Source organism: Sceloporus undulatus, chromosome 3 (genome assembly GCF_019175285.1).
Source record: "Sceloporus undulatus isolate JIND9_A2432 ecotype Alabama chromosome 3, SceUnd_v1.1, whole genome shotgun sequence".
Taxonomy (NCBI): domain Eukaryota; kingdom Metazoa; phylum Chordata; class Lepidosauria; order Squamata; family Phrynosomatidae; genus Sceloporus; species Sceloporus undulatus.
In genome coordinates this window covers 83,698,367-83,713,543 of record NC_056524.1, presented here as the reverse complement: position 1 = coordinate 83,713,543, position 15,177 = coordinate 83,698,367, and the positions used below count along the sequence as shown (strand labels likewise).

At 44.7% G+C, this 15,177-nt stretch overlaps 1 protein-coding gene across 1 annotated transcript in view; it reads left to right on the top strand.

Annotated features, from left to right (window-relative positions):
* POLA1 (DNA polymerase alpha 1, catalytic subunit) overlaps nt 1–15,177 on the top strand; it is a 353,950-nt gene that overhangs the window by 38,069 nt on the left and 300,704 nt on the right. Inside the window, 2 exon segments of the mRNA XM_042458289.1 lie at nt 442–531; nt 7,800–7,916. Of these exon segments, the coding sequence (XP_042314223.1) occupies nt 442–531; nt 7,800–7,916 (207 nt within the window).

Here is a 15,177-nt window from a genome sequence, read left to right as displayed (position 1 = left end):
ATGAGTGTCAGTGGAACTGTCCTGTTTCTTTTCTGTCCTTCTGCTCTTTTGCTCTTGTTCCCCTTTTCTTCTTTTCCTTTTCACTCTGTAACAACCAGAAAAATATGTCTTATACAATGTTGTTTCAGAAATTATGAGATCAGGTTTTCCAAATGTATGTATAATATTATCAGATGTAAAATTGATCAATGACTCTCTTATTTTTCATGTATATGAAAAGATGCTGATGTGTCTGCATGGGAGATCTTTGTTTGTGTGATCTGTTATTTATGTTTAGTTACATCTATTGTGGTACAGGAGGGATTTCTGAACTTTGCAGTTGTATGTGTGTCTATCATTAATTTGAAAAAGTAGAAACATGACATAATTGCATTAGGAGTGGTCCAATATTATGAAAAATTATTTTTAACACCTGGGTTATTTTTGTCTTATCTTGTTTAGAATGCCAAAATAGAGATTGCCACAACAGAGAGGACACTGCTTGGTTTTTTCTTGGCAAAGGTTCATAAAATTGACCCAGATGTTATTGTGGTAAGTAACTGCCTGTGTCTGCTTATTGCTGTGAGATCTTTTCTGCTCTTATTGTTGGCTTGCTTGCTCTGTTATGATGATGGAGTGTTGGGAAACATTCTAACGGTTTAGGGTAAATATGTTAGCAATGAAAGTTACATGATTTACAGTGGAATGAAAAATCAGTGGAGTAACTGGGATAGAATCCAAAAAGAAACACTACAACAGAATGCTGTTTCTGCAAGTGGAAAGTGATTTTCAGTTGTTAAGGCAAGGAATAGCAACAAACGGTATGGATGAATTGTAGCCAAGAGCTGAACAACAGATCTAGAAATGGTGTACAGAGAAGAGGATCGTTTTGGAATGTGTACTCTTTGCAGGCAGATGAAGAATGCAAGGGTGTTGGGATTAGGTAAATTGGGTTCAATGAGATTTATTTCTTGGCAAGTCTATTTAGGATTGCAATTTTGCAAGAGGTGTACTGAGAAGTACATCTCAAAGGAGTTCATTACTGCTTATACCCAAGTAAGTGTGCATTGGATTCTTGCCTTGTTTTCCCATGTTTTTGGAAATACCTTTCAAATTCTTCTCTATAGACTTTTGTGATAATTTTATGATATGGTATCATCTTTGACCTCCTAGCAGTTACAGATTTAGAATTGGAAAGAGAAATTTTCCAGAATTTCTTTTATTTTTCTTCTTCGTGGCCTGCGCAATAAAGCTCGGAATCTTCTGGAATCACTGGGCAAAACTTAGTTTGCAACTTTTTGGTGATAGCTCTGCCCATCCTTATAAAGCTCCTAGCGTTCCTGCTCTTTCCCCATTTCCTTTTGTCCGCCGCACTAGCAGCTTGAAGGAACTTCACTCTGGTTTCGCTTGTGCTTTCGGTATTGATAATGGCTTGTTTTGACCTTTTGGCTTGTTCTTGACCATTCTCTTGAAATTTTGCTTGGATACTGTTGTAGATCAGTTGACTTTGGACTGTCTCATCGTTCTTACATCTTTTGATTTGGCTGCATCAACTTGGATTAAAATGGCCTCCTTTAAGCATTGTGGCAAGTGTGGTGTAAAGATCCCCACTTCTGAGTGCCATGACCTCTGTGCTTTGTGTCTTGGGGAAGGCCATAATACTAAGACTTGCCCCCTTTGCAAGTCTATGACAACTCAGGCCCTTAGGAATCGGGACCTCAAACTTAAGGCTGCACCCTAGGACTAAGCCTTGAGACTGGCCTCTGCTTCTGCACTGGAAGACCCTTCTGCACCTTGTCCACTACCTCTGGTAAGGAGATGAAAAAATCAGAATCTGGAGGAAAATAGAGAGCGAAATCCCCTAAAGATAAAGCCGCTCAGTCTGATAGAGAACAGTGCAAAGAGCCTAAGAAAACTTCCAAACAGAAGCATGTGGAAGGCATGTCATCCCAAAATAAGAGGATGACATAGAGATAGGCCCCATTCAGCTTCGCCCTCTGACAAATCGAGGCGTAAGGAGCCCTCAGTTACGACCTCAGCTCCATCTGCTGCCTTGGGCACCGATCCTGAGCTGTCAGGCCCAACCCTGAACATCCTGTCTACTGAGATGCATCAGACCCAACTTGAGACACTTCCCAGATTGTCCAGATCGATACTGACTCTGAATCGGAAAGAGAAATTTGGGGTACTAATCCCCCTACTTTGACTCTGCACGTGTCTGCCTATGTAGGGCCGATAGTCCACGGGCTCTAACCCCTCCTCCCCAATGGGATCGAGCCAGTCTTATGACTGAGGAGGATGAGGTCGCTTGGATGGATGTTGAACCTTCTGTACAGAAAGACCTCCACCACCATTATCCCAATTTGGTCTTCTATTACAATACTGGCAGGTACCTCCTATGAGTGGATGCCAACGAGCTTCATTGGAACTTCCGAATGCAAAGGGTTTCATCTCCCACCTCGACTTGTGTCATGACAAAGGCTAAGGTTATCATGACTTTCACTCTGACTCTGCCCCCGGTGCTACAGACTCTTACCGACGACCCCGAAGGGCTCTCCTGCTTCTGGATGTTTATTTATTTATTTAGGTATTTATATCCCGTCCTTCAGCCCTAATGGCTCTCATGGCGGCTTACAATTATTATTTTTAATCAAATAGTTCCCTGCCCTCAGGCTTACAATCTAAAACACACTAAACAAAAGGAGAAGGGAATGGTGGAGGGAAAGGGTTCTTCTCTCCCTCTGAGGCCTGGACCAAGGCAGATGGATTGGAGGGAGGGCTCTCCATATTCTCAGAGAGAATCACGCTGTCCAACATCGGAGTGTCCTACAGATGATGTTAGGTCCTTTTTGGATTGCATCATTCGGATGACTAATGCACTTGAACTAGAGGTCTCCCGCACCAATGATGGCGCAGTGGATGTCATTGAATGTAGGATCCATGGCTTGGTACTGGCGCTACCTTCGATTGGATATCTTCCGTCATTGCAGAAGATTGCCAGGAGGTCTTGGTCTACCCTGGCTACTATCTCTTCTACTTTGAGGAAAATAGAAAATTTATATTGCATTGCCCTGTTGGGTCTTAATTGGCTTTTTGAACACCCAAAGCTAAAATCTGCCATAGTGGAGGGATCACAGCTAGACTTCACACCTAGAACATCTTTGTCTCCAGTGGACAAAGAGAGCAAGAAAATAGATGGCCTTGCTAATAAATTCTACGCATCAGCAGTGTTGGACCTCTAAGTTGCCAATTATGCAACTTATATAGGAGCATACATCCAGCATCTCATGAAGTTTATGGAGCCCTTGATTGTTGAGATGATGGACAACAAGAAGGTGCTGGCCTTGACAATACATTCTAAGGCCCATTCCATTGGGCTCAACAAATTATATCGGTGTGGCATTTGATGGATTGTTCTTCGAAGATTCTTATGGGCTCAGTGGCTTTCCGTAGACACACTTGGCTGTGTTGTTCAGGCCTGACACCCGTTTGGCCATCGAGGACATGTCATTCAATGATTCCGGTCTCTTTAATAAAGAGACAGATGAGAAGCTGAACTTCAGCTATCCGATGAAGGCGGCTGCCAGGAGGCATGGCATGTCCTTGTCTACTCTTCGGTTTCTTTGGCCTCGGTATGGTACCCAACACCCCTGGTACCCTCCTTACCAGCAAAGGTTTTACCAGCTGCAGGAGCGCCAGCACCACCCACAGGACTGACTCAGACAGCGTCAGCCTGCACAGTTCTCCTCCTCCTCATCTTCTGGTTGTCGCCATCCCGCTCAGCCCCAGTTTAGACAGGGCTACAAGAAGGATGCCCAACAAGGCAAGTGGAGGTTCTGAGTCGGGGCAGTGTACTTTTGTCTGACTCCTTTGGGGAATAGGCTGAGGCCCTACCTTGACACCTGGGCCTTGATCCCTTCTGACTTGTAGGTCTTGGACATTGTCTGTTGGGGTTATGTCTTGAGTTTGAAGAGCTCTCTGCCACCGCAGCTGTCCTTCCCACCACCCCCTCAGACACCCTACTCGACGAAGTGAGCACCTTATTGCAGAAGGGCGCTATTGAGCCAGTAGACCCCACTTGAACCCGTTACTGTTTTTCCCCCCAATACTTTACTGTTCCTAAGAGGGATTCTGGCTTTAGACCCATTTTGGACTTCTGACATGGTAACCCTTGCTTCTATTCTACCACTCTTGCAGAAGGGACGTTGGTTCGTGATCCTCGATCTCAAAGATGCCTATTTCCATGTGGGGATCCAACGAGATCACAGGAGGGTCCTTGCCTTTGCCATCGGGACTGGGTTTTTCCAGTATAGGGTCCTCCAATTTGGGCTCTCCACAGCATTGAGGGTCTTCATCAAATGCATAGCTCTGGTTGTGGCCTACCTCTACCAACACAGGATCACTGTCTTCTCGTATTTGGACAACTGGCTCTTAACCGCCTCTCCCCAGGAGAAACTCATCCAAGACTTACAGTTCGTTTTATCTCTCTTGGAGTCTCTTGGTATCATGATCAACATAGAAAAGTCCAACCTGACCCCATCCAAACAAGTCAGGTTCATTGGGACGGTCCTCGATTTTGAGCTGTCCATGGCCTTTCTACCTCTGGACAAGTTTCAAGCTCTCTGCCGTGCAGTCTGCGACCACCTCTCCTACAGAAGAATTGAGGCACAGACTGTCCAGATAGCCCTGAGTCACATGGTCTCAACTACATATGTCACCTTGTGGGCGAGACTTCGTTTAAGATCATTTTGGTCCTGGTATCTCCGTCTTCGACCCCGTCTTCAAGCCTCAATGGCTCACAATTCCAATACCTATACCCAAGTCATTGCTCTGGTGGTTTGAACCCAGCAACGTCTGTATTGGCATGCCCTTCACACCTCAGATCATCTTTCCACAGATGCAACCCTTGAAGGACGGGGTGCTCACACTTTAAACTTCACTGTGAAGGATAAGTGGTCCGTTTCGGAGGGAAAGCTCCACATCAATGCCCTCGAAATGCTGGCAGTAGAGAAAGCTCTCTGGGCATTTCAAGCACTTTTTTCAAACAAGGTAGTGCTCCTCCTAATGGACAACACCACCGTCATGTACTACCTCAACAAACAAGGTGGAACGAAGTCCTGTACGCTGCTTGAGATCATGCTTCAAATTTGGGACTAGTGCATCCAGAACAGGGTCCTCCTTCAGTCTCCCTGGGGAGGACAAAGAACTGGAAGATTGGTTCAGTTCCCATGCCACAAATGGCACCTCCATCCCGACACAGCCGCCTATCTCTTTCACATTTGGAGCCACCCAATGATCAACCTGTTTGCTTCTCCTCAAAATGCTCATTGTACAATTTTTTGTTCTCGGACCTGAACACAAGATCCCCAAGGAGATGCCTTCCAATTAGAGTGGTCTGAAGGGATGGTTTCACCTTCCCTCCATTCCCACTCATCACAAAGGTCGTGGCAAATATGACTTAGGACCAGTCCAACACCATCCTCATCATGCCGTAGTGGCCGAGGCAACCGTGGTTTGCTCCCCTTCTGCACCTATCCTGAAGGGAATACCTCAGGCCCGAGTTCTGTCCTGGCCTCCTGTCCCTACACGAAGGTCGCGTTCTACGCCTGGACATCGAGACGCTTTCCCTGGAGGCTTGGAGAATCTGTCCCTAGAGACTCTGCCTGACTCAGTATGGATGACCATCCTGGCACAGAGGTCCTGTCAGTTCAAGTGGAACAAGTTCTTGGATTTTCTCTCGGCAGGGATCTCTCTCCATCCCGTGCTTTGGTCGCAATAGTCTTAGAGTTCTTGATGACTCTTGCTGCCTTGGGACTGTGCCTCACTTCCATTAAATGTTATCTGTCTGCTGTCTGCTCACACTACCAGTTCGAAGGCAGACCTTCCCTTTTCAAGGATCCCTTAGTGAAGATATTCCTTAGGGGGTTCAGCAACCTTCACCCTTCATCATCGGTACTGACACTGGTATGGAGCCTTGATCTCGTGCTTTCCTGTTTGTCAACCAAACCCTTCGAACCCATGGCCACTACGGACTTAAGATTGCTGACCTGGAAAACAGCTTTCCTTGTAGCTATCACCTCTGCTCGCCATGAGAACAAATTTTGTGCCTTGCAGATGGACCAGCCTTACCTGCGATTTCACAAGGACAAAGTGGTCCTCTGTACCAACATTACCTTCCTTCTGAAGGTGGTGTCGGCCTTCCACATCAACCAGGATATTGTGTTGTCTACTTTGGCCCTGAACCCCACCACTGATGCTGAGCACCAGCTCCACACTCTGGATATTCAGAGGGTGCTAGCCTTTTACCTGGACAGGACTTCGAGTTCAAGACACCCCGAGAGACTTTTTGTGTGCTGCTCAGATTCCAAGAAGGGAGTACCTGTGACTGCTCAGAGATTTTCCAGATGGGTGGCTGGTACCTCCATTTGTGTTATGAACTCTCAGGTAGAACTCTCCTTGCTCGGGTTCAGGCCCACTCAACTAGAGCGGTAGTGACATCCTCTGCTTTTCTGACTGGGGTGCCTTTGGAGGATGTCTTTAAAGCTGCTGTCTGGTCCCAGCCATTGACTTGGATCAAACATTATAGGCAGAACACCAGGGCCAGAAAGGATGCAGCTTTTGGAAGGGCAGTGTTGCTTTCAGGTTTACCTTGAAATGTATTTTACTGCGTTACAAGTTCTGTATGCTGTTGAAACTAAGAAAGTTTGCACTGACAATTGTATTGTTTGTTATTATATGTCTTTGAAACCTACAAATGACATTTACAAATGCATTGCATGTTATATATGCTTTTAAACTAAGACAAATGACTCTGACAAATGCACTTACATTCAAATGTTTATTGTTGTTAAATAAATACAACTTGTTTAAACTTTACAACTTGTGTCATGACACTCCTTCCTCCACTGACTGATACTTGTCAGTCTACTCTAACCCATTTGTGTGATTCGCAGAGACCACCAAGAAGAAGGACAGGTTCCTTACCTGTAACTGTATTTCGTCGAGTGGTCATCTGTGAATTCACACAAATCCCACCCATCCTCCCCTCAGTCGTGTCCTGCTCATTGCTAAATTCTCTCTGTAGCTGCTGTGTGGCATACTTTATGGAACTGGGGAAAGAGCGGGGACACTAGGGGCTTTATAAGGGTGGGCGGAGCTACCACCAAAAAGTTGCAAACTAAGGGCCCAAGTAGACAGGCCAAAATAAAGCTGCTTTGGGTAACTTTGGAGGTATGCTGTTTAAATGCTGCATGTGTCCTAAAAGGCTGGAAGCTGCACCAAAGCCATGTTCCAGTCCTAAGGACTGGAGTGTAGCTTTGGCACAGCTTCTGGCCTCTTAACATGTGTGTGTCATTTAAACAGCATACCTCCAAAGTGACCCGATACGGCTTTATTTTGGCCTGTTTGTTCAGGCCCTAAGTTTTGCCCAGTGATTCCAGAAGTTTCCAAGCTTTACTGCGCAGGTGCAGATATAACCCATTTCTGTGAATTTGCAGATGACCACTCGAAGAAATACAGTTACAGGTAAGCAACCTGTCCATCTTTCATTTCCTAGCAGATTTAGAATTGGGAAGAGAAATTTTCTAGTATTTCTTTTATTGCTTTATCCAGTTTTCTGGACAGTTAAAAATAGGTGTTAAAAGAGAAAATTACACATACTTGGGTTAATATGTTTCACACTCCAGCAGACACTAATTATGTAATACATTCCTCATGACACAAGATTTCAGATAGTATAGGATCATATCATCTGTTCTGTTAAGCTAAATGCATAGAAGAGACATTCTCTGTACTTATTCATTTCTATTTCTCTTTTTAAGGGACACAATATTTATGGCTTTGATCTGGAACTACTTCTCCAGAGAATTAACTTCTGCAAAGTTCCACATTGGTCCAAGATAGGTCGACTGAGGCGATCAAACATGCCAAAACTTGGGGTAAAATGTTGCTTAAGTCTTATTGATTTGTGGTTAAATATAAGTTAGCTTAGTTCCTGTATTTTGAATTCTTCCTTCATTTGTTTTGATTAGTCCTGTTCCATGGCTTACATACCAATTTTGGATTTCAGTAATGTTGAGTGTCTTATTTCAACAATGAGACAAAGCCAAGCAAATTTAGTTTACTTGTCTCAACTAGATGGATATATTGACAGATTAATGACTAATAGAGGTGCTTTTTTGTGTATTCAGATGTGGGGGAAATGTATGTTGGCTTAATTGGCAGATCATTCCCTAGATAATAGTTATGTTTTCCAGTTCTGCTAAATGGGTAAGCTTGCTACATCTGGCATAGTTTTTCTCATTTACTCTGTGAATGGACTTAGTCTGTGGTAACACTTCTTCCTTTTTCAGATTGTTACAAAATACTTAGGCTTCTTTATCTTATTGCCTCTTTTTTATTGTTATCAAGTTCCTGGCTTCGTCCAGATACTGATTTTATCACAGTGGTACACTTGAGAAAACCATAGAATTGCAGCAATAATACTATCATGCAATGAATGAACACACAGTTTACTGTGCTGTATGTACATTCTGATACATATGCACGAACATGCACATACTGTATATAATATTTAGCATTCATGTAATGTAACAGTTGTCATGGGGTTGGCTTGTTCTGAATCTTCAGAAAAGTTTTAAGGAGGTATTGCAGAGCACATGACTGTCAATCCACTGAATTGCTGTACCAGTCTTGGAAATTTGTAGTTTAAGATTGCTTAGAAAAATCACAGCTGTATGTTGGTCACAACAGATGTAATACAGATTAAAGCTATAAGATTTTTGAGTGTGTCTTTATAACAAACTGCAGTACTGTAGTGACTGTTCTTTCTTGTATTGACCTGTGACATGCTATTGCAGATGTAGGCTACTTAGAGCCCTCATGATAGTTTTGACTACTGATCTTAGTCTATTGGTCATGCCATTATAGAGTTATGGGAATTGTAATCTAAACCAACTGGAAGGCACCACATTGAGCACAAGGGCAAAGGCATTTCCTATTCGGGGAAAGAGGAAGGGTTCTGTACTTGTTACATGTGAGGGGGTCTTTTCAGGGCCATTTTGGGGAAGTTTAAGAGAGAAGTCTGGACAATTGTGATACATAGAATGTTAAACATGGATGGTAATCGAGTTGTTGCCGTATCCTGTGTTATCTTTGCCAGGTTTGGCGCTCTCTAGACGGACCCTATGGGGCACCGTCATCACGTGTGAGGGGCAGCACTTTCAGACGCCCCTCGCACGTGACGAGGGCATCAAAATGGCAGCGCCCTGTACATACGGGCACCGCCATCTTGACATGATGGATGCCTAGCGTCTGCACATCTTGGCGCCCTTGTGATGCTGCAAGGGCGCCATTGGTGCCTTGCAGCGTCACAACTGTACCAGAAAAAGAAGCCGCTTTTTGCGGCTTCTTTTTGCTGCGAGAGGGAGCTGCACAGTTTGTCCGCTGCGGCTCCCTTGCGCAGCAAACTAGGGCGGCGGGAGACAGCTCTTTTGGGTGGTCTGTATCCCGCCTTTCTTTTCTTTCTGGAGACTCTGCTGTGATATACTTGCAGCAAGTGCAAGTGAGTTGCCTTTTGGGAGGAAAAGGTGCAGCACCTCTGTAGCTATATCTTGACTTCTTATGGAAAGTGACATTTTTGGAATGATAAGAAATGGGTAATGCCTGTAGATATGACATTAGTTCTGAAGCACAGAAGGAAGATCCATGGAAGAATGTGACACATAGAAGCAGAACTATCAAGAACCATGCTTGGAGCTAAACAATCAATTCCAAGTGCTCTCCTTAATTAAATAAATAATTAAGGCACAAGAACAAGACCCTCACATTTCTGGAGGCATGGAGGTGACCTTGAAGGGGTCTATGGATGGAAGAGCTATAGCAATTCCCAGAAGAATCATAGAACCATAGAGTTGGAAGAGACCGCAAGGGCTATCCAGTCCAATCCCCTACCATGCAGGAACTCTCTCAATCAAAGCATCCCTGACAGATGGCCATCCAGCCTCTGCTTAAAGACCTCCAAAGAAGGAGACTCCACCACTCTCCGAGGGAGTTTGTTCCACTGTCGAACAGCCCTTACTGTCAGGAAGTTCCTCCTAACGTTGAGGTGGAATCTCTTTTCCTGCAGCTTGCATCCATTGTTCTGGGTCCTGTTCTCTAGAGCAGCAGAAAACAAGCTTGCTCCCTCCTCAATATGACATCCTTTCAAATGTTTAAACAGGGCTATCATATCACCTCTTAACCTTCTCTTCTCTAGGCTAAACACCCTCAGCTCCCTAAGTCGTTCCTCATAGGGCATGGCTTCCAGACCCTTCACCATTTTAGTCGCTGTCCTTTGGACATGCTCCAGTTTCTCCACATCCTTTTTAAATTGTGGTGCCCAGAACTGGACACAATATTCCAGGTGTGGCCTGACCAGAGCAGAATATAGTGGCACTATTACTTCCCTTCATCTAGACACTATACTTTTATTGATGCAGCCTAAAATTGCATTGGCCTTTTTAGCTGCTGCGTCGCAGTGTTGACTCATGTTCAACTTGTGGTCTACTTGGACTCCTAGATCCCTTTCACATGTAGTTTCATTCAGCCAAGTGTTGCCCATCCTATATCTGTGCATTTCATTTTTCCGTCCCTAGTGCAAAGGGTTTTTTTTTTTTAGTACCTTACATTTCTCCATGTTGAATTCATTTTGTTAGCTTTGGCCCAGCTTTCTAGTCTATTCAGGTCATTTTGAATCTTGATCCTGTCCTCTGGGGTATTAGCTACTCCCCTGTTTGGTGTCATCTGCAATTTGATAAGTATGCCCCCAATTTTGTCCTCCAAATCATTGATAAAGAGTAAGATGTTGAATAGCACTGGCCCCAGGACACAGCCCTGTGGGACCCCACTGGCCACTTCTCTCCAGTGAGAAAAGAGCCATTGTTGAGCACCTTTGGGCTTCGGTCAGTCAGTCAATTACAAATCCATGTAACAGTTGCCTTGTCTAGCCCACATTTTACAAGCTTGTTTGCAAGAATGTCATGGGGAACTTTGTCAAAGACGTTACTGAATCAAGATATACTACATCCCCACCATTCCTTCATCCACAAGCTGGTAATTTTATCAGAAAAGAGATCGGGTTTGTCTGGCATGATTCTTTCTCTGAAACCCATGTTGACTTTTTTGGATTATGGCGCTGCTTTCTAGATGTTCACAGACTCTCCTTTTAATGATCTCTCGAATCTTTCTGGTATAGATGTCAGACTAAATGGAAGAATTGTTGGGACCTCTTTTTTTCCCCTTTTGAAGATGGGGACAACGTTGCCCTCCTCCAGTCTGCTGGGACTTCTCCTGTTCTCAGGAGTTCTCAAAGATTATTGTCAATGGCTTGATATTAAATTTGCCAGCTCTTTTAATACCCTTGGATGTGTTCATCTGGTCCTGGAGACTTAGGCCTGTTACACAGACAGCCAAATAAAGCTGCTTCGAGTCACGTGGAGGTATGGTGTTTCAATGATGCATGCGTCCAAGGTCCAGAAGTCGCACCAAAGCCACGCTCCAGGAGCGTGGCTTTGGTGTGGCTTCTGGACTCTTAGGACGCATGCATCATTGAAACACCATACCTCCACTGTGACTCGAAGCAGCTTTATTTTGGCTGTCTGTAACAGGCCTTAAATTCATTTAGATTAACAAGGTATTCCTCTCCTATCTCTTTACTTATTCTGTGCTGAAATTCCCCTATTCTGTCTTCTGCTCCATTATCCTCAGGTTGGGCACTCTTTTCCTTTTCTGAGAACACTGAGGCAAAGAAGGTGTTGAGTAATTCTGCCTTTTCCCTGTCTTCTGTTAGCATTTTGCCATCTTCTCCATGGAGTGGCCCTACCGTTTCCTACTCCTTCTTTTTGCTGCGGACATATCCAAAAAAGCCCTTTTCATTGTTCTTAACCTCTCTAGCAAGCCTGAGTTCATTGTACGCTTTAGCTTTTCAGACTTTACACCTACATGTGCTTGCTTATTTGTTTGAATTCCTCTTCGGTGTTTTCCCCATTTTTCCATTTCTTATACATGTTCTGTTTAAAAGTTAGCTCAGTTGAAAGTTCCTTAGTTCCTTAGAGGGGTATAACCTTTTCCTGCATCCTGGTTTCTTGAGACACCTCCCATTTTTCTTCCTCATTGGAACTGTTTGAAATTGTGCCTTCAGTATCTCCCTTTTGAATAAGTCCCATCCGTCTTGAACCCCCTTATCTTTTAGTATTCCTGACCATGGGATCACCCCCAATATTTCTCTAAGTTTACTAAAATCTGCTCTCCTAAAATCTAGAAGGCATGTCTGACTATGCCTGGCTTCTCCTTTCCATTGTATAACAAACTCCGGGAGAACATGGTCACTTCCACCTAAGGATCCCACCCCTTGCACTCCATTAACTAGGTCATCCCTCTTGGTTAGGATCAGATCCAAAATAGCTGCCCCCCTTGTTGCATCTTCCACCTTTTGGACAATGAAACTGTCTCCAACGCAAGTGAAGAATTTGCTAGACCTTGAGGATTTGGCTGAGTTTGAATTCCAGCAAATATCAGGATAGTTGAAGTCACCCATCACTACTACATCTCTCCTTTCTGAGTGTGTGGTCATCTGTTCTAGATAGGCATCATCCAATTCCTCCTTCTGACTTGGGGGTCTGTAGTAGACTCCCACAATAACATCCTTGTTGTTTCCCGGCCCTTTAATTTTTATCCAGATGCTCTCCACTTGGCTTCCAGGGTCGATGTCCTGGATCTCTTCACTGGTGTAAATGTCCCTGACATATAAGGCTATTCCTCCTCCTTTCCTGTTTGTCCTATTTCTCTTGAAAAGGTTATACCCCTCTATTCCTACATTCCAGTCATGAGACTCATCCCACCAGGTTTCAGTGATGACTATTAGATCATATTTGCTTTGTTGTACTAGGAGTTCAAGTTCAGCTTGCTTATTTCCCATACTTTGTGCATTAGTGTAGAGACATGTTAGACCATTGGTCCCCTTTACTTGCTTCCCGTGCAAACATTTTTTTCTGGGACTCTAGTTATGTGCAGCGCTCCTGGCTACTAGCAAGTTCAGAGGCAAGTCTGTGATGCACATCCTCTGAGCAAAGTTCCCACAAGCCCCTTAAGGAAAAAAAGGGAAAAGAAAATGTGGATAATTAAAGGAGAATCCCTCCAACAATGTTCTCAGGTCAGCTTTTCCTCTGTTCTCCCAAACCTCCTTGTGTCCGGGAAAGCAGCCAAAGGGCTGATAAGGCAGCTAGTTTTCAAACAAACAACCCCCTCCCAGCACAGCAAAGTCAGTGTAAGCTACACAGTCCTGGAGAGTTGCAGTAGCTTTACCAAAAGGGTTTACCAGAAGAATTGTCAGACGGTCCGAGGTTCAGGGTAACAGATAGGCAGGTAGATAAAGCAGTCCAAGGTCAAGGTTTCTGGGTAGTCAAGACAAGAAGCCAAGGAGCCAGAGACAGAGTCTTTCCTCTAAAAGAGTCAGATATCCACTGGCAAAGAACCACACATGCTCCAGGTGCTTAAGAAGGCAAGGAGCTGGCCTTCAGCTGTGTCTGATTACGAAGACGCTTCTGATAAAGCCTCCGAGATCTTCGAAGGCCCTCTCTTTCTGCTCGACGCTCATTGAAGGTAGGCACACTGCCCAGATCTTCCTCCATGTCCACAGCCTCGGCACCAGGCAAACTTGACTGCTGAACCTCTGGAGGGGCCATAGACTCTGCTCCAGCAAAACTAGGGCCAGCCTCTGGCTCCTCCATTACAGGTTCAAGCCCCTGGGGCTCTGGCTCCTCCATTATAGGTTCAGATCCCAGGGGCTCTAGCTCATCCTCTGAGTCCTCCAAGCCATCTTCCAGGCTGGGCATGACACCTTGACTATACAAGTAAAACTAAAAATCTGCATGCCATTAGGCGGGCACCTCTCCCAGCCTACTTTGCAATTAGGCTTCTAGCTCCTCCCACAGCAGCAGCCCAAGTTTGAAAGTTTAGATCTCACCAAGCACAAGGACAAAGAAGACCAGCCTTTTCTCCTTGGAGAAATTAACTAGAATTTCTCTCCCAGCCTCCTTTGCAATTAGGCTTTTAGCTCCTCCCACAGCAGAGCCCAAGTTTAAAAGTTTAGATCTCACCAAGCACAAGGACAAAGAAGACCAGCCTTTCCTTCTTGGAGAAAGAAGAGACATGGTGGTTATAGGTGATTCCCCATAGTGAGCAACAAAAGCAATGGTGTGTGGGCCTGATGTCTGGGGCAGTGTGCTTGTCTCCTGGAGTGAAGATCCATGATGTAACACAGAGACTGACAAGTCTCATCAAGCTCATCAACCATTACCCCTTCCTTTAGATCCATGTTGGAACTAGTGAAATAGCAAGATAACAGCTTTCAGAAAACAAGCCTTACTCTTATTCCAAAAGGAAAACTGCTGTAATTGGTGAAAATGGAATAAATAACGCAGTTAGGGGACTATAGCCCAAAATAACTGAAGTGGTAAAGAAATACTTAGCTATTCTAAGTAAATGCAAGTCTCCAGATCTGGATGAGCTGTATCCTATAATACTAAAGGCACTTGCAGGTGTAATCTCAGAGGCATTGTCAGTCATCTTTGAGAATTCTTGGAAAACTTGGAGAAGTCCCAGCAGATTGGAGGAGGGCAAATGTTGTCTTGAAAAAAAGGGGAAATGGAGGACCTGAGCAATTACCAACTGGACAGCTTGACATTGACATAGGGAAAGATTCCGGAACAGGCCATTAAACAGTCAGACTTAGAAGACCACAAGCTAAACATGAGTCAACAATGTGATGCAATAGCCAAAAAAGCCAATGCAGTTCTGGGTTGCATCAACAGGAGTATAATGTCCAGATCAAGGAAAGTTGTAGTCCCACTCTATTCTGCTTTGGCTAGACCTCATGTGGTGTACTATGTCCAGTTTTGGGTATCACAATTCAAGAAGGATTTTGACAAACTGGAATGTGGCCGGGGAACAGTGACCAAGGCGCAAAACAGACAGGCAATAAGAGCCAGTTTGGGGGTGGTGTGGGACCGTGGTAACTGCACGCTCGGACTCCACCCCCAGTCCATCCTCACGCCGCCCGCCTAATCAGATGGCTGGCGGCATGGGAACGCTGTGGTGCCTGGGAAAGGGCCACCTTTTTGTGGCAGCCGCCGCCCCGATTGCTTTTGTAGAGAGGCGGGA